Here is a 24,786-nt window from a genome sequence, read left to right as displayed (position 1 = left end):
CTCAGGGGAGGCACTGAAAGGTTCTCAGAATGCCAGTCAGAGGCCCACAGTGGGATCCAGTCCAGGCTCAGTTGAAACTGGCTAGCTTGGCAGTTTCAGGAAAGACCTCTTGTAACTTGTTGTATCCTTATAGCTTGAACAAGGGGTCATCCCTATGACCCTTGAAAATCACTTTCTTGTCCTGGGTACAAGAGGGAGCCAATCCAGTCCTCAGAGCTCCTCTAAGGTCACAGACAGCAAGTCTGGTCTTCTGTTCTTCCGCAGGTTCAGGAGTGTTACGAGGTTGGTGCCCGGAGATACCACATTTATCCTTCGCATGAGCTAGGGGGAGGAAATTACTCTGGAACACACCCTACCCAATGGGATTAAAGTTACCAGAGCCACCCTTATCCATTCTGGACATTTTGAAGATGGCAAAAGTCTTTGGCCACACTCACTTGGGCTCTGAGGGCTGATGGTGTGTGGGGGGATTATACAATGGCAATCCTAGTGCCCCCCCCTCACATCTCACCTAAATGAAAGTTTGAGGCAGCCATTGTACCCGCAATAAACCCAGAGGTTTGGTGGAACAAAAGTAGGGTTTCCAACAACCAGAGAGTGGATCAACAAGAATTGTTTTGGCATCTTTTTTACCTTCCTTTCAAATATGCGCCAGTGTTATATGTAAAATACAGAGACAGCAACCTGGTGAGTCAAAGCAGGTCCTTCGGCAACCAAACAGTGGATATACAAGAATTATGTTGGTATCCTGTTCTCTGCTCTTCAATTGTGGCCCAACTTGTAATATGTAAACCCAGCAGACGAGTAAAGCAGGCTTGATACTCAAGCAGGATTTGAAACTGTAATGTCAAAAAGGATGCTCACAGCCCCCACCTTGCATATTGTGGGAGGTTCAAAGAAGTCATCTCTGCCTATTCAGATCAGCTTGTTGTTTGCTCAGGGCAGGCATTTCACGCCTTTTTCTCCCCCATCTATTCTAATGCTTGCTAATCAGTGGCTGAGAGAATTTTTTGTGAAAATGAAAATTAGCAGACAGGGAAAAGGTAACTTTCTAAAAGTTACTTTCCCATAATATTTATTAAAAATATGACTTCACAATTGAATCGGATTTTTAATAACTATTACAAACACCTTTCTCTAGCTAGTCCCATTCCCAAAATATTATGTTAGGATTTTAATCTGTAATCTGATTTTCTACATAGGCCAGGTAGGGCTGTTACAGCAAAAGTAGCTTTTTCGTACAAGTCACTGCAAGAACATTTTAACATCAAATTTCTACATGTCCTACTTTTAGATACCTTGTCTTGTGAGAGACAGTTCTACCTAGGGAGTGTAGAAGGCTGGCCCTCTATGTAGTGTGCAAAGCCAGGTAGGGCTCCTAGGGGGTCCAGGTAACTACACGTTGATTTACAGGGATAAAAACTAGATCTCATAATGCTATCATTTTTTTTTTTTTGTAGCGTGGTCGAGCAGTTAGGCCAATCTTAGAGAAGTGCAAAGCATTTGTTGTACTCACAGCATCAATCCTGCAACTCACACACTCAAGGGAATAATTCAAGACCAATTTACAAAACTACTTCATACTTTTATGTAATGTTTTAGGATCAGGATTATCAAAATTGGTTAAGTAATTTTAGAGATATGAATTTTTGAAGTTTTAATAAAAATAGTCTTTTTTAACGCAATTACGCGCCATAGGAATCAAAGGAAGATCACCTTTAAAAATACATATAAAATCGTACAGTTGGTTTACCAAGTTCTTCTTTTGCAGGTTGGTCGAGGTCGTCGGTGGGCACACTGTGCCAGCTGGAGAAGTTTGGGCAGCTCCCAGTTCTGGCAGGAGCAGTGAGAGAAGGTTTCTGGAGCTGGTGAAGGGCCACTGCAGTGAACCACTTGGAAAAGCACTGCACAGATAAGTTTAAAGATGGTTCCTTTGTGTCCCCTTGGAGTGTCGAGGTCGCAAGTGGTGGTGGAGCCTTTGGGCACAGCAGGTTCTCTGGTGCAGGGCACAGGGCAGCCAGGTGCAGAGTGAATCAGTGAGCCAGGAGCTGTGCACAAGGATGCCCTCAGGAGCAGGAGGTTAGTTGGTTCGAAGGTTGTTTGCAGGACAACAGTGGAACTTTGGCAGGACGTCTGGGATGTTCCTGAAGTCCCTTGACTGGTGCTTCCTCCTGGTCCATTTTTAGCCCCAGGCAGGCTAGTTTTCTTGGTGTCTGATGTTAGCTGGCCAGTACCCAGGGTATTGCCATGGTTTGACCACTGTAGGGTGCAGTGCCACCAAACGTGGCACACTAGCAGGGTTTGTCCTCGTGGTCGTTGGTGTGCCCCAGAGTGCTCAACTGAAATGGTAGTACTGGGTGTCTGTGGATGCATGGCCGTAGAGGGTGGCACAGTTAGTGCTGCTGCCCTCAGGGACCTACTCTTAGTACCCCAACCCTGGGTACCTAAGTACCTTTTACTAGGGACTTATAGTGGTAGGTAAAGGGGTTTCCAATTGTGCCATTGCACCACAACAGTTTTAGGGAAAGAGCTCTGGCCCACGGAACTTGGTCAGCAGGGGGCCTTGGCACTACAATTTCTAGGCTACACCATACATCAGGCAAAAAGCGGGGGCTAATCATGTCAATAATAGGCCCTTCCTCACAGGGGGTGACTTAATAATATTTGAAAGGGAGTTTTTGGCCTGTCAAAATGGTTTGTATTGACAGGCCGAGCTGCATTTTTTACACTGCTACAGTAATGCCTAGACTGGTAGCCCTGAAGCCATGTTTGCACTGCCATGGTAGTAGATGGCACAATAGCTAATGGAATGTACTGTGACATTTAACTTCCAGGCCCGGGGAACTTTGTACCATATACTAGGAAGGGATGTATAGGTAAGTTAAATATGCCATTCAGGTGCATATCAATTTTGTCATATTGGCCGGTGGAATATTGGCACTCTCTCACTGGCCAGCAGCAGAGGTAAAATGCACAGAGATCTGCAGCCAGCAAAACAGTGAAGGAAAAGACCTGGGGGTACCACACGCATTCCTACAGTTTGCTTCCACAGATCACAAAGATGCAATACTTCTGGTTCAAAGCTCATATTCAAAGGATCAATAATTGGATCCTCCAATTGTAGGCATCTTCATTTAACTTCGGGGTCTCAACAGCTCAAAAAAAACAAGCTGATGCGGGGTGCATGCTGCAGAAACTCCAGCATCCTGGTGGATGAATGTATGATCAACACCAAAGAAGCCACAGAGCACAAGCACTAGAGACTTCACAAAGTGCTTGAAAACGTTGAGAATTTGTGCTTTCAGAGCAGGTTGTTTTTTGCTGGTACCTCATGTGAGTTTTGTTAGGTGAGGGCATACTTCTCGGAAAAAAGTCCAGCGAAGTTTTCGCCAGAGACGGGCTGGAGTGAGATATTTTCTGATCAACTGATCTCTCGTGGGCAGAAAGTATAAGAACCTTTGCTGGGTTAATTTCACAAGTTTTGCCAGTGTAATTACAATATTTCACAGGCCTACAATAAACAAGTAATGTACATGTCAGCAACTACATTTTCATACTGTATGGCATACGCACATACACATGTAAGCACACTTATTCTGTCAATAGTCACTGCTGTAGACATACCTACTTGTGATATGATGACACATTGTGCATTCCTGTACAGGGATTTATGGTGAAATGTAGTGAACAAATGCAGTCAACATGCCATTGATTTATTCTTTACGCAATACACTGAATCTTCAGTTTCCATGTACAAAAGGTGTCACTTGTACTAAGTGTTTTCACAAGAAACTGTCTGAGTACTCAGACTTTCCGTCCTGTGGAAATGCACCGACACCTCACACGCGTGTGGTGTATAAGGCCCTAAATGGGTACCATGTTCCTGCACTGAGCACACATTCTGGCACATGAATGTCATGGGCATATCCTCTGGGGTTTGGGGCACCTTTGACCACAGAAATTTCCACCATATAGAACACCAACACCACACTCTCCTGAGCATATCCTGTGAAGTTTGGAGAACCTATATATATTGCTACATATTCCCGCCCTGTAGAAATATACTGATAGCAGACTCAATGGGCATGTCCTATAGGGTCTGGGGCAATAATGACCATGACTATTCCTGCACTGTGGAAACATTACTACACTTGAATCTCATGGGTGTATTCCTTGCAGTTTGTGGCACCACCGACCACAGGAATTCCTGCCCTGTGGAAATATGCCAACACTACAGTTCCCATATCCCAGAGTTAGCACTTGAACTAAGTCTGACGCGCGGTGAGGATTTGGAAGCTCCCGTGGAGCCCAGTGCTCCAATGACCCAAGGACTTTCCCTTCTGCAGACACTTCAATCTCATGGGCATATCCTGTGGGGTCTGAGGCACCACTGACTCCAGGGCTTTACATCCTGCAGTAATAAGCCGACGGCTCAATCTCATGGGTATATCATGTGAAGTTTGGGGCACCAATGACCCTGTGTATTACTGCCTTGCAGAAATATATTGATATCTCAGTCTCATTGGCATATCCTGTGAAGTTTAGGCCACCACTCACTACAGGAATTCCCACAAAATGGACATTTACTGCAGTCTGAATTTCATGTGCATATCCTGTGACAATATACCAACATCTCAACCTCATGCCAGATGCTCTGGGCTAAGGCACCACTGACCACATGTGTACCTGCTTTGTGGATATATATACTGACACAAGTATTTCCTGTGCATATTTTGTGATCTTTGGGACACCAATAACGAGGCATATTCCAGCCCGGTGGAAACATACTGACACCTCGATCACCTGAGCTCATCCTGTAGGGCTTGGGGCACCAATGAGCCCAGAATTCTCTGGCCTGCAGAAATACCTCACATTCATGGGCATATCCTGCCCTTTCGAAATATATTGACACCTCAGTCCCATGGGCATATCCTCTAAAGACTAGGGGCCACATGTAGCAACATTCAGAATTGCGACTCGCAAATTGCGAGTCAGAGCGATTAGCAATTTGCGTGTCGCAATTCTGAATGTTGGATGGTGTCCCTGACACCATCTGCGATTCTCAAGGGTGTCGCAAAGGCCCACCTAATGCGAATGGCGGCCCTCACAGGGATGGTGTCCTGCTGCGGACAGCAGACCACCATGTCTGTGACTGCTTTTTAATACAGCAGGTTTTTTTTGTAATGCAGCCCGTTTTCCTTGAAGGAAATGCATTACTAAAACAAAAAATTAATCGTTTTCATTTCATTTTTTCAGAGCAGGCAGTGGTCCATAGGAAGGACATGCTGTGAAGAAATGTTTACAGTGCAAATCACAACAGGGAAGGTGTCCCATGGGGACCCCTTTCCTTTTGCGAATGGGTTACCACCCATTTCAAAAGGGTGCAAAATGCGATTGGTTTGCGACCACGTTCGTGATCACAAACCATTCCTACATTGCACTGCGATTCGCAATTAGGAAGGGACCACCCCTTCCTAATTGGGACTCGCAAACCCGTTTTGCGATTCGATAACCAGGTTACCGAATCGCAAAATGGGGTTTGTGCATTGCAATGTGCTTTTTGCACGTCGCAAAATTCACTGTTTGCGACGTGCAAAAAGCTTGCTACATCTGGCCCTAGGTCACAATGGGCCAAAGAAATTAGCTCCCTGTGGAAATTTACTGACATCTGAATTTGATGGATATATCCTGTGGAAATATACTGGCATCTGAATCTGACAGGCAGTTCCTGTAGAAATTTACTGACATCTGAATTTTATGGATATATCCTGTGGAAATATACTGGCATCTGAATCTCACAGGCATATTGTGTAGGGCTTAGGGCACAACAGGAATTCCTGCCCTGTGGAAATATGCCAACACTACAGTTCCCATATCCCAGAGTTAGCACTTGAACTAAGTCTGACGCGCAGTGAGGATTTGGAAACTCCTGTGGATCCCAGTGCTCCAATGACCCAAGGACTTTCCCTTCTGCAGAAAGACTTTGGCACAACAATTTGATGGGCATACCCTATGTAGTGTGGGGCACAAATGGACATGTGTATTTCCACCCTGTAGAAACATACTGACACCTGAATATCATGGGCCTGTCCAATTGTGTCTGGGGCATCTCTGACCACAGGAATGCCTGCGCTAAGGAATAAGCCGGGACTTCAATCTCATGGGCATATCCTGTGAGTTTTGCGGCAAAAAAGAGCCCAGGGCTTTACATCCAGCAGAAATATGATGCTCCTCAATCTCATGGGCATATCATATAAGGTTTGGGGTACCAATGATCCTGTGCAGAAATATATTCACATCTCAATCTATTTGGCATATCCTGTGACATTTAGGCCACCACTCACTACAGGAATTCCCACAATATGGAAATTTGCTGAATTATGAATCGCATTTGCTGTGAAAATATACTCACATCCCAACGTCATTGCATATCCTGTGAGACTTAAGGCACCACTGATCATGTGTGTCCCTGCCCTCTGGATTTATACTGGCACAGGAACCCCGCTGGCACATTCTGTGAGCTTTGGGGCACCAATAACCAGACAGATTCCAGCCCTGTGGAGATACAGCCACACCTCAATCACCTGGGATTATCCTGTAGGGCTTGGGGCACCAATGAACCGAGACCTTCCTGTCCGGCAGAAATACACTGACATTTCAATCTCATGGGCATATCCTGTGGGGCTGGGGCACCAATGACCATATGCATTCCTACCCTGTAAAAATATATTCACATCTCCGTCTCATGTGCATATCCTGTGAAGATTAGGCTACAAAGGGTCACAGAAATTTACTGACATCTGAATCTGATGGACACATCCGGTGGGAGTATACTGGCAAGTGAACCTCATGGCCATAGCCTGTGGACATATACTGACACTTGAGTCTCATTGCCATATCCTGTGAGGTTTGGAGAACCAATGGCTGTAGGACTTACTGTCCTGCTGAAATATGTCAACACCTCTATTTTATGCACATATCCTATGGGGTTTAGACCACCGCAGACCACAGGGTTTTCTGCTCTGTGGAAACATGATGGCACCTCATTTACCATTTGCTGTACCACTTGAACTAAGTGTTTCTTAAGAAACCGCCTGACTCCTCAGTGTCATAGTCGCTTGATCTGGAGTCTGGAGCGCCAATGACCACAGAGCTTTTGGGTCTCTGAAAATATGCTGATACTTCATTCTGACTGGCAGGTGGTACAGAGACAGCATTAGCACGTGCTTCGTAACCTGAGCAAGGCTGGTCCTGCGACCGGTAGCCGCAGATGTTCACATCCTCTGAAGCCTGTCCATAGGGGAGCAGAGACTCATCCTCCTGGCCTGTGGTCACACTCTTGGAATCTAGGCTGTTGTCTTCTGTGGACTCATCAGAGCCTGAGTCAAAGAAGTCTCCTAGAGCTTTTTCATCCAGAGGCCCCAGGCTGGCTTGGAGCTGCACAGAGTCAAGAGGAATATCCAGTGGGCATTGCTGAGCCTTGCCTGCTCCACGGTACACCGCATCCTCAGCCTTCTCTTGGGAAGTGGGCTTCGGACCTTGAGTGCCAGTGAGGTGTACTGTGCAGCCTCCATTGACTTCCTTTGAAGAGGAAGGCCGTGCCGGGCACACCGGCACAGAGTCGCTATCAATGGGGTCTGAGTCACTGCTTCCATAGTCCTCCCATTGACCTGCTGCACCAAGTCCTTCTTGACTGGATGACCAGGAGAAGGAGGCTCCTAAGTAAGCCTCCTTCTCAGAAGAGTCTGGTACACTGCAGCTGCGGTAGCCATGGTCATGCTGAAAATCATACTCCCCAGGCAGCGGGTGTAGGACGTGTGTCTCTCCTTCTGCCTCAGACATTCCTTCGGGAACTGGTTCCACAATGGCATCTAGAGCAATAAAGTCCACCTTCAAGGATTCATCGGGCCCAGAACTCCAGAAGACAACCTTTGAATCATCGTTCAGTACAATCTGCTGGAAAGAAAGAAAGACAACAGTCAGCTCTTCCCTCAATCCCCTTCTGCTCAATGCGCAAGCAACCTTGGCATTCCCACTACCCTCCTATAGTGGTGTAGGTCACTGACCCAGGCTCACATGGTCCAGTTACACTTATGGAGAGTCGCATGGGGCTAGCTTTGGGAGGTGCAAACTGAAGATTTGTAATCAGACACTGCGTGATGAGGCAGGGTGTGTGATCAGGCACGGCGACCGATGGGACATGCAGTGTATTTAGGTACAACGTATGATTGGACACGGTGTATGACCAGGCATGGAGTACAGTTAGGAGTGTTGAGACACGGAGTGTGAGAAGGGGCGGTGTACCATGGGAGGGGGTGTGATCAACCATGAAGTACAATGAGGTACGTTGAGAAGCGGTCTGTGATCAGGAGCGGTTGTGCGATGGGGCAGTGTGAGAAGGTAGCCTCTTTCTAGCCTTGTTACCCCCACTTTTGGCCTGTTTGTGAGTGTATGTCAGGGTGTTTGTCACTGTTTTCACTGTCTCACTGGGATCCTGATAGCCAGGCCTCAGTGCTCATAGTGAAAACACTATGTTTTCAGTATGTTTGTTATGTGTCACTGGGATCCTGCTGGTCAGGACCCCAGTGCTCATAGGTTTGTGGCCTATATGTATGTGTCACTGGGACCCTGTCACACAGGGCCCCAGTGCTCATAGGTGTGCATGTATATGTTCCCTGTGTGGTGCCTAACTGTCTCACTGAGGCTCTGCTAACCAGAACCTCAGTGGTTATGCTCTCTCATTACTTTCAAATTGTCACTGACAGGCTAGTGACCATTTTTACCAATTTACATTGGCTTACTGGAACACCCTTATAATTCCCTAGTATATGGTACTGAGGTACCCAGGGTATTGGGGTTCCAGGAGATCCCTATGGGCTGCAGCATTTCTTTTGCCACCCATAGGGAGCTCTGACAATTCTTACACAGGCCTGCCACTGCAGTCTGAGTGAAATAACGTCCACGTTATTTCACAGCCATTTTACACTGCACTTAAGTAACTTATAAGTCACCTATATGTCTAACCTTTACCTGGTAAAGGTTAGGTGCAAAGTTACTTAGTGTGAGGGCACCCTGGCACTAGCCAAGGTGCCCCCACATTGTTCAGAGCCAATTCACTGAACTTTGTGAGTGCGGGGACACCATTACACGCGTGCACTACATATAGGTCACTACCTATATGTAGCTTCACCATGGTAACTCCGAATATGGCCATGTAACATGTCTATGATCATGGAATTGCCCCCTCTATGCCATCCTGGCATTTTTGGTACAATTCCATGATCCCAGTGGTCTGTAGCACAGACCCTGGTACTGCCAGACTGCCCTTCCTGGGGTTTCACTGCAGCTGCTGCTGCTGCCAACCCCTCAGACAGGCATCTGCCCTCCTGGGGTCCAGCCAGGCCTGGCCCAGGATGGCAGAACAAAGAACTTCCTCTGAGAGAGGGTGTGACACCCTCTCCCTTTGGAAAATGGTGTGAAGGCAGGGGAGGAGTAGCCTCCCCCAGCCTCTGGAAATGCTTTGTTGGGCACAGATGTGCCCAATTCTGCATAAGCCAGTCTACACCGGTTCAGGGACCCCTTAGCCCCTGCTCTGGCGCGAAACTGGACAAAGGAAAGGGGAGTGACCACTCCCCTGACCTGCACCTCCCCTGGGGGGTGTCCAGAGCTCCTCCAGTGTGCTCCAGACCTCTGCCATCTTGGAAACAGAGGTGCTGCTGGCACACTGGACTGCTCTGAGTGGCCAGTGCCACCAGGTGACGTCAGAGACTCCTTGTGATAGGCTCCTTCAGGTGTTAGTAGCCTTTCCTCTCTCCTAGGTAGCCAAACCCTCTTTCCTGGCTATTTAGGGTCTCTGTCTCTGGGGAAACTTCAGATAACGAATGCATGAGCTCAGCCGAGTTCCTCTGCATCTCCCTCTTCACCTTCTGATAAGGAATCGACCGCTGACCGCGCTGGAAGCCTGCAAACCTGCAACATAGTAGCAAAGACGACTACTGCAACTCTGTAACGCTGATCCTGCCGCCTTCTCGACTGTTTTCCTGCTTGTGCATGCTGTGGGGGTAGTCTGCCTCCTCTCTGCACCAGAAGCTCCGAAGAAATCTCCCGTGGGTCGACGGAATCTTCCCCCTGCAACCGCAGGCACCAAAAAGCTGCATTACCGGTCCCTTGGGTCTCCTCTCAGCACGACGAGCGAGGTCCCTCGAATCCAGCGACACCGTCCAAGTGACCCCCACAGTCCAGTGACTCTTCAGCCCAAGTTTGGTGGAGGTAAGTCCTTGCCTCACCTCGCTGGGCTGCATTGCTGGGAACCGCGACTTTGCAAGCTACTCCGGCCCCTGTGCACTTCCGGCGGAAATCCTTCGTGCACAGCCAAGCCTGGGTCCACGGCACTCTAACCTGCATTGCACGACTTTCTAAGTTGGTCTCCGGCGACGTGGGACTCCTTTGTGCAACTTCGGCGAGCACCGTTTCACGCATCCTCGTAGTGCCTGTTTCTGGCACTTCTTCGGGTGCTACCTGCTTCAGTGAGGGCTCTTTATCTTGCTCGACGTCCCCTCTCTCTGCAGGTCCAATTTGCGACCTTCTGGTACCTCCTGGGCCCCAGCAGCGTCCAAAAACGCCAAACGCACGATTTGCGTGTAGCAAGGCTTGTTGGCGTCCATCCGGCGGGAAAACACTTCTGCACGACTCTCCAAGGCGTGGGGGATCCATCCTCCAAAGGGGAAGTCTCTAGCCCTTGTCGTTCCTGCAGTATTCACAGTTCTTCAGCCTAGTAAGAGCTTCTTTGCACCAACCGCTGGCATTTCTTGGGCATCTGCCCATCTCCGAGTTGCTTGTGACTTTTGGACTTGGTCCCCTTGTTCCACAGGTACCCTCAGTCAGGAATCCATCGTTGTTGCATTGCTGATTTGTGTTTTCCTTGCATTTTCCCTCTAACACGACTATTTTGTCCTTAGGGGAACTTTGGTGCACTTTGCACTCACTTTTCAGGGTCTTGGGGTGGGTTATTTTGCTAACTCTCACTATTTTCTAATAGTCCCAGCGACCCTCTACAAGGTCACATAGGTTTGGGGTCCATTCGTGGTTCGCATTCCACTTCTGGAGTATATGGTTTGTGTTGCCCCTATCCCTATGTTTCCCCATTGCATCCTATTGTAACTATACATTGTTTGCACTGTTTTCTAAGACTATACTGCATATTTTTGCTATTGTGTATATATATCTTGTGTATATTTCCTATCCTCTCACTGAGGGTACACTCTGAGATACTTTGGCATATTGTCATAAAAATAAAGTACCTTTATTTTTAGTATAACTGTGTATTGTGTTTTCTTATGATATTGTGCATATGACACTAAGTGGTACTGTAGTAGCTTCACACGTCTCCTAGTTCAGCCTGAGCTGCTTTGCTAAGCTACCATTATCTATCAGCCTAAGCTGCTAGACACCCTATACACTAATAAGGGATAACTGGGCCTGGTGCAAGGTGCAAGTACCCCTTGGTACTCACTACAAGCCAGTCCAGCCTCCTACATTGGTTGTGCAGTGGTGGGATAAGTGCTTGAGACTACTTACCACTCTTGTCATTGTATTTTTCATAAGAGAAAAATATACAAAACAAGGTCAGTGTATATACACATAGCCAAAAAAGTTTTGCATTTCCTCTTTTCACTCTTTTCTAAGTGCTGAAAAGTACTTCTAAACTTTCAGAAAGTTCTTAAAAGTTTAAAAAGTTTTTTCTGTCTTTCCAAAAAGTTCTGAAAACTTTTTTCTCTTTTTCTATCACTTTAACTCTCTCTAAAAAATGTCTGGCACAGGAAAAAATGTTGAACTGTCCAAACTTGCATATGATCACCTTAGCTGGAAAGGAGCAAGGAGTCTCTGCATAGAGAGAGGTTTGAGTGTAGGGAAGAATCCTTCCTTAGAACTGTTAATTAATATGCTTAGAGTACAGGATAAGGCCATAAGTGCCCAATCTGTAGAAAAAGTAGCTAATGGTTCTCAATCTGATCCAGGGACTCCCCCAGGAAAAGGTTCAGGAAAGAAACTTCTCAGCCTGCCAATTACTAGACAGTCTAGCATAGTTGGTACAGAGGTTGAATCACACCATACTGATGGTGTGCTCTCACATTATACTGGTAGCCAAGCTGTTAGGGTGCCCTCTGTAAGGGACAGGTCTCCTTCTGTTCATTCCCATCATACCTCTGTATCTAGAAATGTCCCTCCCACCCACCCTGATGACAGATTGTTAGAAAGGGAGCTCAATAGATTGAGAGTGGAGCAAACCAGACTGAAGCTCAAGAAGCAACAGCTGGATTTGGATAGACAGTCTTTAGAAATAGAGAGGGAAAGACAGAAGTTGGGTTTAGAAACCCATGGTGGCAGCAGCAGTATTCCCCATAGTCATCCTGCAAAAGAGCATGATTCCAGGAATCTGCATAAGATAGTTCCCCCTTATAAGGAGGGGGATGACATTAACAAGTGGTTTGCTGCACTTGAGAGGGCCTGTGTTGTACAGGATGTCCCTCAAAGGCAGTGGGCTGCTATCCTATGGCTATCATTTAGTGGAAAGGGTAGGGATAGACTCCTTACTGTGAAAGAAAATGATGCCAATAATTTTACAGTTCTTAAGAATGCACTCCTGGATGGTTATGGCTTAACCACTGAACAGTACAGGATAAAGTTCAGAGAGACCAAAAAGGAGTCTTCACAAGACTGGGTTGATTTCATTGACCATTCAGTGAAGGCCTTGGAGGGGTGGTTACATGGCAGTAAAGTTACTGATTATGAAAGCCTGTATAACACAATCCTGAGAGAGCATATACTTAATAATTGTGTGTCTGATTTGTTGCACCAGTACCTGGTAGACTCTGATCTGACCTCTCCCCAAGAATTGGGAAAGAAGGCAGACAAATGGGTCAGAACAAGGGTGAACAGAAAAGTTCATACAGGCGGTGACAAAGATGGCAATAAGAAGAAAGATGGTGAAAAATCTCAAGATAAGCATGGGGATAAGGATAAAACCAAAAATCCCACTTCAAATCTTAAACACTCTTCAGAGGGTGGGGATAAAACAAATTCTTCCTCTTCTTCCCAACCTGCACACATTAAAAAGCCTTGGTGCTTTGTGTGTAAAAACAGAGGCCATAGGCCAGGGGATAAGTCCTGTCCAGGTAAACCCCCTGAGCCTACCACCACTAATACATCAAGCTCTAGTGCCCCTAGCAGTAGTGGTACTAGTGGTGGGACTGCTGGCAACAGTCAAGCAAAGGGTGTAGTTGGGTTCACTTATGGGTCCATAGTGGAAACTGATGTAATCAGTCCCAAGACAGTTTCTGTCACACCTAGTGGCATTGGCCTTGCCACACTGGCTGCTTGTCCCCTTACAATGGATAAGTACAGGCAGACAGTTTCAATAAATGGTGTTGAGGCCTTGGCCTACAGGGACACAGGTGCCAGTTTCACTTTGGTGACTGAAAACCTAGTGCCTCCTGAACAACACATCATTGGACAACAGTATAAGATTATTGATGTCCATAACTCCACTAAGTTTCTTCCCTTAGCTATAATTCAGTTTAGTTGGGGTGGAGTTACTGGCCCTAAGCAGGTGGTGGTATCACCTAGCTTACCTGTAGACTGTCTCTTAGGTAATGACCTAGAGGCCTCAGGTTGGGCTGATGTAGAGTTTTATGCCCATGCAGCCATGCTGGGCATCCCTGAGGAATTGTTCCCTCTCATTTCTACTGAAATGAAAAAGCAAAGGAGAGAAGGCCTGAAAACTCAGGATCCCTCTCCATCAACAGGTAAAAAGGGTATCACAGTATCCCCTAACCACCCTACCATTCAGGATACCATTCCTGTGGTGGGAGAAACCTCTCCTCGGGTGGCACCTGTTCCAAGGGAATCATCAGCTGGCAAAGCTGGACTCCCTGAGGTGGAAGTACCTCTCTGTGGGATAACTAACATTGGTGAGAAAAAGAGCACCATTTTAGTTAACATGGAGCATCCCTCCAACCCTCCCAGAGAAACTTTAGTGCAGAAACCCTGCACTACCTCACAACACTTAGGACAGCATCCCTGCCCTAGTGTGGAGCTCATAGGACAGCATCCCTGCCCTGCTCCAACTCAAGAGAAACAGCATCCCTGTTCTCTCTTCCAGCCAAATGGACAAAGTTTTTGCCCAGCTATGGCTTTACTGAGACAGCATCCCTGTCTGGCATTTCCATCATTACAAATAGGTTCAGTGGATAATTCCCACTGCTCTAAACTAAAACTTACTGATAGAAACTCTGAAAATACATCTTCACATTGTTGGTTAGCTAAAAAACTTCAAACAGGGTGGTTTACATCCCCACAGGGAAGTAACCATATAGTGGATGATAAAGGGAGTAACCAGTCTATTGCAGAGCTACTCTCTACTTATCACCACTTAGACAATAAAGTCTCAACTGGCCAAGGTTAGCCTTATTGTCCTTCGTTTGGGGGGGGGTTGTGTGAGAAGGTAGCCTCTTTCTAGCCTTGTTACCCCCACTTTTGGCCTGTTTGTGAGTGTATGTCAGGGTGTTTGTCACTGTTTTCACTGTCTCACTGGGATCCTGATAGCCAGGCCTCAGTGCTCATAGTGAAAACACTATGTTTTCAGTATGTTTGTTATGTGTCACTGGGATCCTGCTGGTCAGGACCCCAGTGCTCATAGGTTTGTGGCCTATATGTATGTGTCACTGGGACCCTGTCACACAGGGCCCCAGTGCTCATAGGTGTGCATGTATATGTTCCCTGTGTGGTGCCTAACTGTCTCACTGAGGCTCTGCTAACCAGAACCTCAGTGGTTATGCTCTCTCATTACTTTCAAATTGTCACTGACAGGCTAGTGACCATTTTTACCAATTTACATTGGCTTACTGGAACACCCTTATAATTCCCTAGTATATGGTACTGAGGTACCCAGGGTATTGGGGTTCCAGGAGATCCCTATGGGCTGCAGCATTTCTTTTGCCACCCATAGGGAGCTCTGACAATTCTTACACAGGCCTGCCACTGCAGTCTGAGTGAAATAACGTCCACGTTATTTCACAGCCATTTTACACTGCACTTAAGTAACTTATAAGTCACCTATATGTCTAACCTTTACCTGGTAAAGGTTAGGTGCAAAGTTACTTAGTGTGAGGGCACCCTGGCACTAGCCAAGGTGCCCCCACATTGTTCAGAGCCAATTCACTGAACTTTGTGAGTGCGGGGACACCATTACACGCGTGCACTACATATAGGTCACTACCTATATGTAGCTTCACCATGGTAACTCCGAATATGGCCATGTAACATGTCTATGATCATGGAATTGCCCCCTCTATGCCATCCTGGCATTTTTGGTACAATTCCATGATCCCAGTGGTCTGTAGCACAGACCCTGGTACTGCCAGACTGCCCTTCCTGGGGTTTCACTGCAGCTGCTGCTGCTGCCAACCCCTCAGACAGGCATCTGCCCTCCTGGGGTCCAGCCAGGCCTGGCCCAGGATGGCAGAACAAAGAACTTCCTCTGAGAGAGGGTGTGACACCCTCTCCCTTTGGAAAATGGTGTGAAGGCAGGGGAGGAGTAGCCTCCCCCAGCCTCTGGAAATGCTTTGTTGGGCACAGATGTGCCCAATTCTGCATAAGCCAGTCTACACCGGTTCAGGGACCCCTTAGCCCCTGCTCTGGCGCGAAACTGGACAAAGGAAAGGGGAGTGACCACTCCCCTGACCTGCACCTCCCCTGGGGGGTGTCCAGAGCTCCTCCAGTGTGCTCCAGACCTCTGCCATCTTGGAAACAGAGGTGCTGCTGGCACACTGGACTGCTCTGAGTGGCCAGTGCCACCAGGTGACGTCAGAGACTCCTTGTGATAGGCTCCTTCAGGTGTTAGTAGCCTTTCCTCTCTCCTAGGTAGCCAAACCCTCTTTCCTGGCTATTTAGGGTCTCTGTCTCTGGGGAAACTTCAGATAACGAATGCATGAGCTCAGCCGAGTTCCTCTGCATCTCCCTCTTCACCTTCTGATAAGGAATCGACCGCTGACCGCGCTGGAAGCCTGCAAACCTGCAACATAGTAGCAAAGACGACTACTGCAACTCTGTAACGCTGATCCTGCCGCCTTCTCGACTGTTTTCCTGCTTGTGCATGCTGTGGGGGTAGTCTGCCTCCTCTCTGCACCAGAAGCTCCGAAGAAATCTCCCGTGGGTCGACGGAATCTTCCCCCTGCAACCGCAGGCACCAAAAAGCTGCATTACCGGTCCCTTGGGTCTCCTCTCAGCACGACGAGCGAGGTCCCTCGAATCCAGCGACACCGTCCAAGTGACCCCCACAGTCCAGTGACTCTTCAGCCCAAGTTTGGTGGAGGTAAGTCCTTGCCTCACCTCGCTGGGCTGCATTGCTGGGAACCGCGACTTTGCAAGCTACTCCGGCCCCTGTGCACTTCCGGCGGAAATCCTTCGTGCACAGCCAAGCCTGGGTCCACGGCACTCTAACCTGCATTGCACGACTTTCTAAGTTGGTCTCCGGCGACGTGGGACTCCTTTGTGCAACTTCGGCGAGCACCGTTTCACGCATCCTCGTAGTGCCTGTTTCTGGCACTTCTCCGGGTGCTACCTGCTTCAGTGAGGGCTCTTTATCTTGCTCGACGTCCCCTCTCTCTGCAGGTCCAATTTGCGACCTTCTGGTACCTCCTGGGCCCCAGCAGCGTCCAAAAACGCCAAACGCACGATTTGCGTGTAGCAAGGCTTGTTGGCGTCCATCCGGCGGGAAAACACTTCTGCACGACTCTCCAAGGCGTGGGGGATCCATCCTCCAAAGGGGAAGTCTCTAGCCCTTGTCGTTCCTGCAGTATTCACAGTTCTTCAGCCTAGTAAGAGCTTCTTTGCACCAACCGCTGGCATTTCTTGGGCATCTGCCCATCTCCGAGTTGCTTGTGACTTTTGGACTTGGTCCCCTTGTTCCACAGGTACCCTCAGTCAGGAATCCATCGTTGTTGCATTGCTGATTTGTGTTTTCCTTGCATTTTCCCTCTAACACGACTATTTTGTCCTTAGGGGAACTTTGGTGCACTTTGCACTCACTTTTCAGGGTCTTGGGGTGGGTTATTTTGCTAACTCTCACTATTTTCTAATAGTCCCAGCGACCCTCTACAAGGTCACATAGGTTTGGGGTCCATTCGTGGTTCGCATTCCACTTCTGGAGTATATGGTTTGTGTTGCCCCTATCCCTATGTTTCCCCATTGCATCCTATTGTAACTATACATTGTTTGCACTGTTTTCTAAGACTATACTGCATATTTTTGCTATTGTGTATATATATCTTGTGTATATTTCCTATCCTCTCACTGAGGGTACACTCTGAGATACTTTGGCATATTGTCATAAAAATAAAGTACCTTTATTTTTAGTATAACTGTGTATTGTGTTTTCTTATGATATTGTGCATATGACACTAAGTGGTACTGTAGTAGCTTCACACGTCTCCTAGTTCAGCCTGAGCTGCTTTGCTAAGCTACCATTATCTATCAGCCTAAGCTGCTAGACACCCTATACACTAATAAGGGATAACTGGGCCTGGTGCAAGGTGCAAGTACCCCTTGGTACTCACTACAAGCCAGTCCAGCCTCCTACAGGCAGGGTGTGTGATCAACCCGGCTGTGTGATTAGCTGAGATGTACGATGAGACAGTGTGTTTTCAGGCACAATGAATGATAAGACATGGTGTGTAATGAGAAACAATGTATGATGAGACAGTGTGTGGTCAGGCATGGTGTACAATAGGGTATGTTGAGACACGGAGTGTGAGAAGGGGCGGTGTATGATGGGACACGGTGGGATCAGGCATGAAGTAGGGTAAGGTACATTGAGAAGGGGTTTGTGATCATGCATGGTTCTGTGATGGGATATGGTGTCTGATCAGCCAGAGTGCGTGATGGGACAAGGTGTCTGATCAGCCACAGTGCATGAAGGGACATGGTGTGTGATCAGACAAATTGTATGAGACCCGCTGGGTGATTAGGTGAGATGCACAAAGAGATAAGGTGTGTGATCTGGTACTGTGTTTAGAAGACATGGTGTGTGATCAGGTGAGGTGTACGATGAAATACGGTCTGTATTCAGGCACAAAGTACAGTGGAACACGGTGTGAGATCAGACAGAGGGTACAATGAGTTGAACTACTGTGTGGTCAGGGATGGTGTATGATGAGACATGAAGTGTGATCTCACCTGGTCTGTGATGAGAGTGAGTGTGGAGTGTCACCTGCCACAATGTACGATGAGATACATTGAGACACGGTGTGTGAGAGGAACAGTGTGCAACACAACATGATGTGTGATTCATCCGAAAAGGAAAGTTTAGCACCCTGTGGTCCAAGTTCTACATTGTAGGAATCTTCATTGAAGTCATAAACTCCGACTAATTCCCCGCTGCTTGCGCGGACCCTGGAACGCCTTTAAATATATTGTCCTTAATTAAATAAACATTGTCGAATTTTCTACATCAAAGGTATTTCCTATGGACCTTCAGGTTAGACTGTCAGAGTTGGCATTCTCTTTCTGAATGCTGGTAAACATTGATGAAAATGATTAACGTTTTGAGTTTACATCATCTGCTATGGAAAGAGGGCATCTTTCAAGATGGAAAGCGTGGACAGAAAATACAGTCTGATGGGCTCACATTGAGGGAGGAGGATAAACAGCCTGTCCCTTTAAAGACCTAGGAGGAGACCCCTACCCCCAATACCTTGTCCTTGCCGTTCGTTCGTACCTGTGATGTCCCTTCGTACATGTTTGAGGGTAACATGTCTGAAGAGACAGCCGGGGAGGAGGTGGGTTGTTGATGACTTCAATGAAGATTCCTATGATGGAGAACTGGGACCACAAGTATTCAACCTAACAACTGGCATCCTAGGATCATCACTGATAGCTATACAGTCTGAATAGAGTAGCAAGTTAAAGACAAACCAACTCTGCAGTTGTTGTTTATATAATATAAGAAAACATATTCCATTAGAGAAGGAATTCTGAGACTGTGCCTCATTCCTCATGAATGGCAACAGATTGACTTAAAATAGCTCGGACAACAGGGTGTGTTAGACTCGCACGCACAGCCAATGCCCGAAGGCTGCAAAGTAAACAATGAAACCAATCCCATAAGAAGACATCGTCATGTAATCAACACACAGTAAAAGAACATTTGAGACAAAAAAAGTAATTACACAAAAGAAATTAAATGCTTGTCAATCGTGCTCTGTAAGTGCTGGTTCACAGTTACCGACCACTTGAGGCTGTTAAGGTGTAACACATGCAGCCCCACTTTATATGGTCCCATCCCTCACAGACTCCTAAGAATGATCACCCCAAAATAACGCGATTGTAAGCAATCCTATGAGCCTGTCAGTAGATTATAAATATCAGGTGTCCTGCTAAAAAACACATGAAAAATGTGAATGTGTGAATGAGCCCTGCTTAGAAGCGAGGTGCCCATTCGGTAAGCCGTCACATATGTGGGACTATATCAAGGGGGGCTGCATGGCTTACACATTCATATACATTTGATCAGCTGCGACGTGGAGTTATTTTGCTATGTCTGTTATTGAACCGGTGATTTTTCTTACATACTGTATATACTTATGTTGATGTTTCAATTTGTGATTTACAGTTACCCCTGATGAAGGGTGTGTTCACCCAAAATGCATAGCGGTTTGGTCTTCATTCATCAGAAATTGTACAACCTTGAAATTTCAGCCTCAAGTGGCTTATGTGTGAAGCAACACTGACGTAACACGATTGATCAACAAACAATTACATTCTTTTGTATAATCAAATTTTTTGTCTCAACTTTGCTTTGTGCGGTGTGGTGATTATGTGATGATGTCTTGCTAAAGGATTGATTACCTTGGTTACTTTGCAGCCTTTGGGCATTGGCTGTGTGTCCTAAGTCTAGTGTAGCCTGTTCTACCGGTTATGTTAAAGTTCTTTCACGAGCCGAGGCAGGGCGCCTTCGAGCACTGCGTGCTAAGGCCCATATTTATACTTTTTGACGCTAAACTGCGCTAACGCAGTTTAGCGTCAAAAAATTTAGCGCCGTCTAACGCCATTCTGAAGCGCCATGCGGGCGCCGTATTTATGGAATGGCGTTAGCCGGCGCTAGCAGACCGGCGCTGCCTGGTGTGCGTGGAAAAAAACCACGTAGACCAGGCAGCGCCGGCGTAGGGGGAAAATGGCGTTAGGGCGTCTTAAAATGGGGCAAGTCAGGTTGAGGCAAAAAAATCGCCTCAACCCGATTTGCGCCATTTTTTTCGACGCCCAGACGCCATTTAAATGACTCCTGTCTTAGTAAAGACAGGAGTCATGCCCCCTTGCCCAATGGCCATGCCCAGGGGACTTATGTCCCCTGGGCATGGTCATTGGGCATAGTGGCATGTAGGGGGGCACAAATAAGGCCCCCCTATGCCACCAAAAAAAATTAAAAAAAATAAAAAATTATACTTACCTGAACTTACCTGAATGTCCCTGGGATGGGTCCCTCCATCCTTGGGTGTCCTCCTGGGGTGGGCAAGGGTGGCAGGGGGGGTCCCTGGGGGCATGGGAGGGCACCTGTGGGCTCATTTTGAGCCCACAGGCCCCTTAACGCCTACCCTGACCCAGGCGTTAAAAAGTGGCGCAAATGCAGGGTTTTTTGACCCGACCACTCCCGGGCGTGATTTTTGCCCGGGAGTATAAATACGACGCATTTGCGTCGCCGTCATTTTTTTAGACGGGAACGCCTTCCTTGCATCTCATTAACGCAAGGAAGGCGTTCACGCAAAAAAATTACGCTATTTGCCCATACTTTGGCGCTAGACGCGTCTAACGCCAAAGTATAAATATGGCTTTAGTTTTGCGCCGAATTTGCGTCGAAAAAAACGACGCTAATTCGGCGTAAACGGAGTATAAATACGGGCCTAAGTTTGTTTAAAGTTGGGGAAAGTATACTAGTGTTGTTGACACTGTTTATTCGAGTACATTGCAAGCATTGTGAGAAACAGATTGACTTAAACAGGTTTCTAAGTGTTTCTTGGCCAACTCTTGCTTCAGCTTAGGTATGTGTCTCTAACCAGTAGTGTCCTGTGACAGTATATATTGGCTTCAGAGGGCTGGTTCACCAATCTCCAGAACTGGGACACTTGGCCAACTCTTGCTTCAGCTTAGGTGCCTGTGTCTAACCAGTAGTGTCCTGTGACAGTATATATTGGCTTCAGAGGGCTGCTTTACCAATTTTCAGAACTGGGACACTTGGCCAACTCTTGCTTCAGCTTAGGTGTCTGTGTCTAACCAGTAGTGTCCTGTGACAGTATATATTGGCTTCAGAGGGCTGGTTTACCAATCTACAGAACTGGGAACTTGGCCAACTCTTGCTTCAGCTTAGGTGTCTGTGTCTAACCAGTAGTGTCTTGTGACAGTATATATTGGCTTCAGAGGGCTGGTTTACCAATCTCCAGAACTGGGACACTTGGCCAACTCTTGCTTCAGCTTAGGTGCCTGTGTCTAACCAGTAGTGTCCTGTGACAGTATATATTGGCTTCAGAGGGCTGGTTTACCAATCTCCAGAACTGGGACACTTGGCCAACTCTTGCTTCAGCTTAGGTGTCTGTGTCTAACCAGTAGTGTCCTGTGACAGTATATATTGGCTTCAGAGGGCTGGTTTACCAATCTCCAGAACTGGGACACTTGGCCAACTCTTGCTTCAGCTTAGGTGCCTGTGTCTAACCAGTAGTGTCCTGTGACAGTATATATTGGCTTCAGAGGGCTGGTTTACCAATCTACAGAACTGGGACACTTGGCCAACTCTTGCTTCAGCTTAGGTGTCTGTGTCTAACCATTAGTGTCTTGTGACAGTATATATTGGCTTCAGAGGGCTGGTTTACCAATCTACAGAACTGGGAACTTGGCCAACTCTTGCTTCAGCTTAGGTGTCTGTGTCTAACCAGTAGTGTCTTGTGACAGTATATATTGGCTTCAGAGGGCTGGTTTACCAATCTCCAGTCCTGGGACACTTGGCCAACTCTTGCTTCAGCTTAGGTGTCTGTGTCTAACCATTAGTGTCTTGTGACAGTATACTGTATATTGGCTTCAGAGGGCTGGTTTACCAATCTCCAGAACTGGGACACTTGGCCAACTCTTGCTTCAGCTTAGGTGTCTGTGTCTAACCAGTAGTGTCCTGTGACAGTATATATTGGCTTCAGAGGGCTGGTTTACCAATCTCCAGAACTGGGACACTTGGCCAACTCTTGCTTCAGCTTAGGTATGTGTCTCTAACCAGTAGTGTCTTGTGACAGTATATATTGGCTTCAGAGGGCTGGTTTACCAATCTCCAGAACTGGGACACTTGGCCAACTCTTGCTTCAGCTTAGGTGTCTGTGTCTAACCAGTAGTGTCCTGTGACAGTATATATTGGCTTCAGAGGGCTGGTTTACCAATCTCCAGAACTGGGACACTTGGCCAACTCTTGCTTCAGCTTAGGTGTCTGTGTCTAACCAGTAGTGTCCTGTGACAGTATATATTGGCTTCAGAGGGCTGGTTTACCAATCTCCAGTACTGGGACACTTGGCCAACTCTTGCTTCAGCTTAGGTGTCTGTGTCTAACCAGTAGTGTCTTGTGGCAGTATATATTGGCTTCAGAGGGCTGGTTTACCAATCTCTAGTCTTGTGACAGTATATATTGACTTCAGATGGTGATTTACCAATCTACAGAACTGGGACATGTCTTACCAGGCTATGGCTGCTGCTTTACCTCTTGTTGCGTGAGCCCTAGGTTTAACTGCGAGAAGTTTCTTGGCAGTTTGGAAGCATAAAGGAATTGATGAAACCATCCATCTCGCGATGGGTTCTTTTGAAATTGCTAAATCTTGTCACAAGGCACCATAAAAAGGGTTAATGTGTTTTTCTGACATCTTTTGATTTCTCTAAATAAAAACGGAGCACCCATTTTATATCTAGGGAAGGCAGAGGTCTTTCCACTGCTGTAGAAGGGTCAGGACAAAAGTAGGCAGTGTAATCGATTAATGTGAAATCAGATGCTACTTTTGGCGCAAAAGAGGGATGAGCGCCAATCCTACTCTAGTATGATAAAAAACAGAAAAGGTTCTGTCGCTGAAAGCGCCTGCAGTTCACTAACTGCGTGCAGAGGTAATTGCTAGTAGTCAGTCTTCCAGGACAGATGCTGTAAGGCTGCTTTATGAATTGGTTCCAAGCTGAACCCATCAGTCTTTGAAGCACTAGGCTTAGTTCCCAGGGAGGTGAAAAAAGTTTAATTGCAAAGCTTTTTAATTGGAGAGAATACCTTCTTAAGGTTGTCGGGTTGATTTCCTGTCGGCAGTAATGGCTGCTAAGCAAACCTTTATTGATGAGACTAGTAGTTTGAATTTCACTAAGTGAAACAAAGATGGCTGGATGGCATTTTCTTGACCAGTGATATGATTATGTCCCTAGTTTTGACAGATACAAAATTGCCTCCATTTAAGTGCGTAACATGATCATGTGAACAGCGCTTTGAGTCCTGGAAAATGTTCATGCATTCAGGTGGTAAGTTCAAGTGAACATATTACATGGTTTTGGGATCCAAAGTGAAAGACTGGAGGATCGGGTGTAAATATGGCCCAGAAGCCTGGATAGGAGGTCTGGTCTGAGTGGAAGACACTGTGGTGTCTCTTGGATAATTCAAGAAGGTCCGTGTACCACCATTGTCTCAGCCAGCCTTGTGCTACTGGAATCATTTGCAGGTTTGATTTCTGCGGTTTGTGAATCACTAGGTGTGTGAAGGGTATTGACGTAAAAGTGCAAACAGAGAACACCAGTTGATCGAAAGGGCATTGCTCACGGAGTGCGGTTCTAGTACCCTGGATGCAAAGTCTCAGAATGTTCTGTTTTGTGTCATAGTGAATACACTAATGTTGGAGACTATTCATGATTTTATTCATGGTGGTGACTGAGAAGATTGGCCTCAACATTTTGAACTCCTGGTTTATGAAAGGCTGTGAGTGACAAGCCTCTTCCTAGAGCCAGTGCCACATGGTCTGAGCTTGAAGCAATCATTGCCTTGATTTTGTTCCTCCTTGTTTGTTGATGTAATATGTCGTTGTGGTATTATTATTGTTCATATGTGCACCCCATCCTCATAGGGTTGTATCTGTGACAATGGTTTGTGAAGGAAGTTCCTTATGAAAATGACATTCCAATCGTAAATTTTGAGTTTTGCCCACTAAGCAAGAGATTGTCAAGTGTTGTCTGTCAAGTAAATGTGATCTTCTGAGGCTGCTGTTGAAGAGGTATCACGAAGAGCCTTGCATTTGCGACTATGAATATGCATGATGCCAGTGACCCTAGGAGGGTTGCAATTGGATAAACAGTTGGTTTGATTAACTTAGTTAGATCTGCACATTTCTTTTGGTTGAATCATACTCTGTCCTCTGAAAAATGCACTCTTTTTGGGTATCTACTTTTTGCAGGTAGAACAGTGAGTCACTGCACCGATGATGTTCTGGATTTTCTGAAATTTAGTTTAGGGCCTTTCCTGGTCAGTAACTGCACTACAGTCTTGAAGTCTTGTTTGCCTTTGACTGGGAATCTGACTCTATCAGTCAATCATCAAGATATGGGTATCCAAATATCTCTTGTTTTCTCAAGTGCGCAGCGGCTCCTGTCATGCATTTTGAGAAGAAGGTTCAGAGGGATGCACAGTACAGCATACTGATAGCAGTAATTCTTTACTAGGAATCTGAGATATTTTCTGTGAGG

General features: G+C 46.7%; 1 protein-coding gene across 2 annotated transcripts in view; it reads right to left on the bottom strand.

Moving 5' to 3' along the window:
• Positions 1-3,697: 3,697 nt before the first annotated feature.
• The window catches only part of LOC138262275 (uncharacterized), a 299,128-nt gene continuing 278,039 nt past the window's right edge, over positions 3,698-24,786 (bottom strand). Inside the window, exon 8 of one of the 2 annotated variants that reach the window (XM_069212160.1) lies at positions 3,698-7,956. In XM_069212160.1, coding sequence (XP_069068261.1) covers positions 7,072-7,956 — 885 coding nt within the window. In that variant the 3' untranslated portion in view covers positions 3,698-7,071. The remainder of the gene's footprint in view (positions 7,957-24,786) is intronic. The other variant, XM_069212161.1, reaches the window with a different exon arrangement.

The sequence above is a fragment of the Pleurodeles waltl genome, chromosome 10 (genome assembly GCF_031143425.1).
Source record: "Pleurodeles waltl isolate 20211129_DDA chromosome 10, aPleWal1.hap1.20221129, whole genome shotgun sequence".
In the NCBI taxonomy this organism is placed as follows: domain Eukaryota; kingdom Metazoa; phylum Chordata; class Amphibia; order Caudata; family Salamandridae; genus Pleurodeles; species Pleurodeles waltl.
The sequence above is the reverse complement of the archived record's forward strand: the minus strand, read 5'-3'. Positions and strand labels throughout refer to the sequence as shown.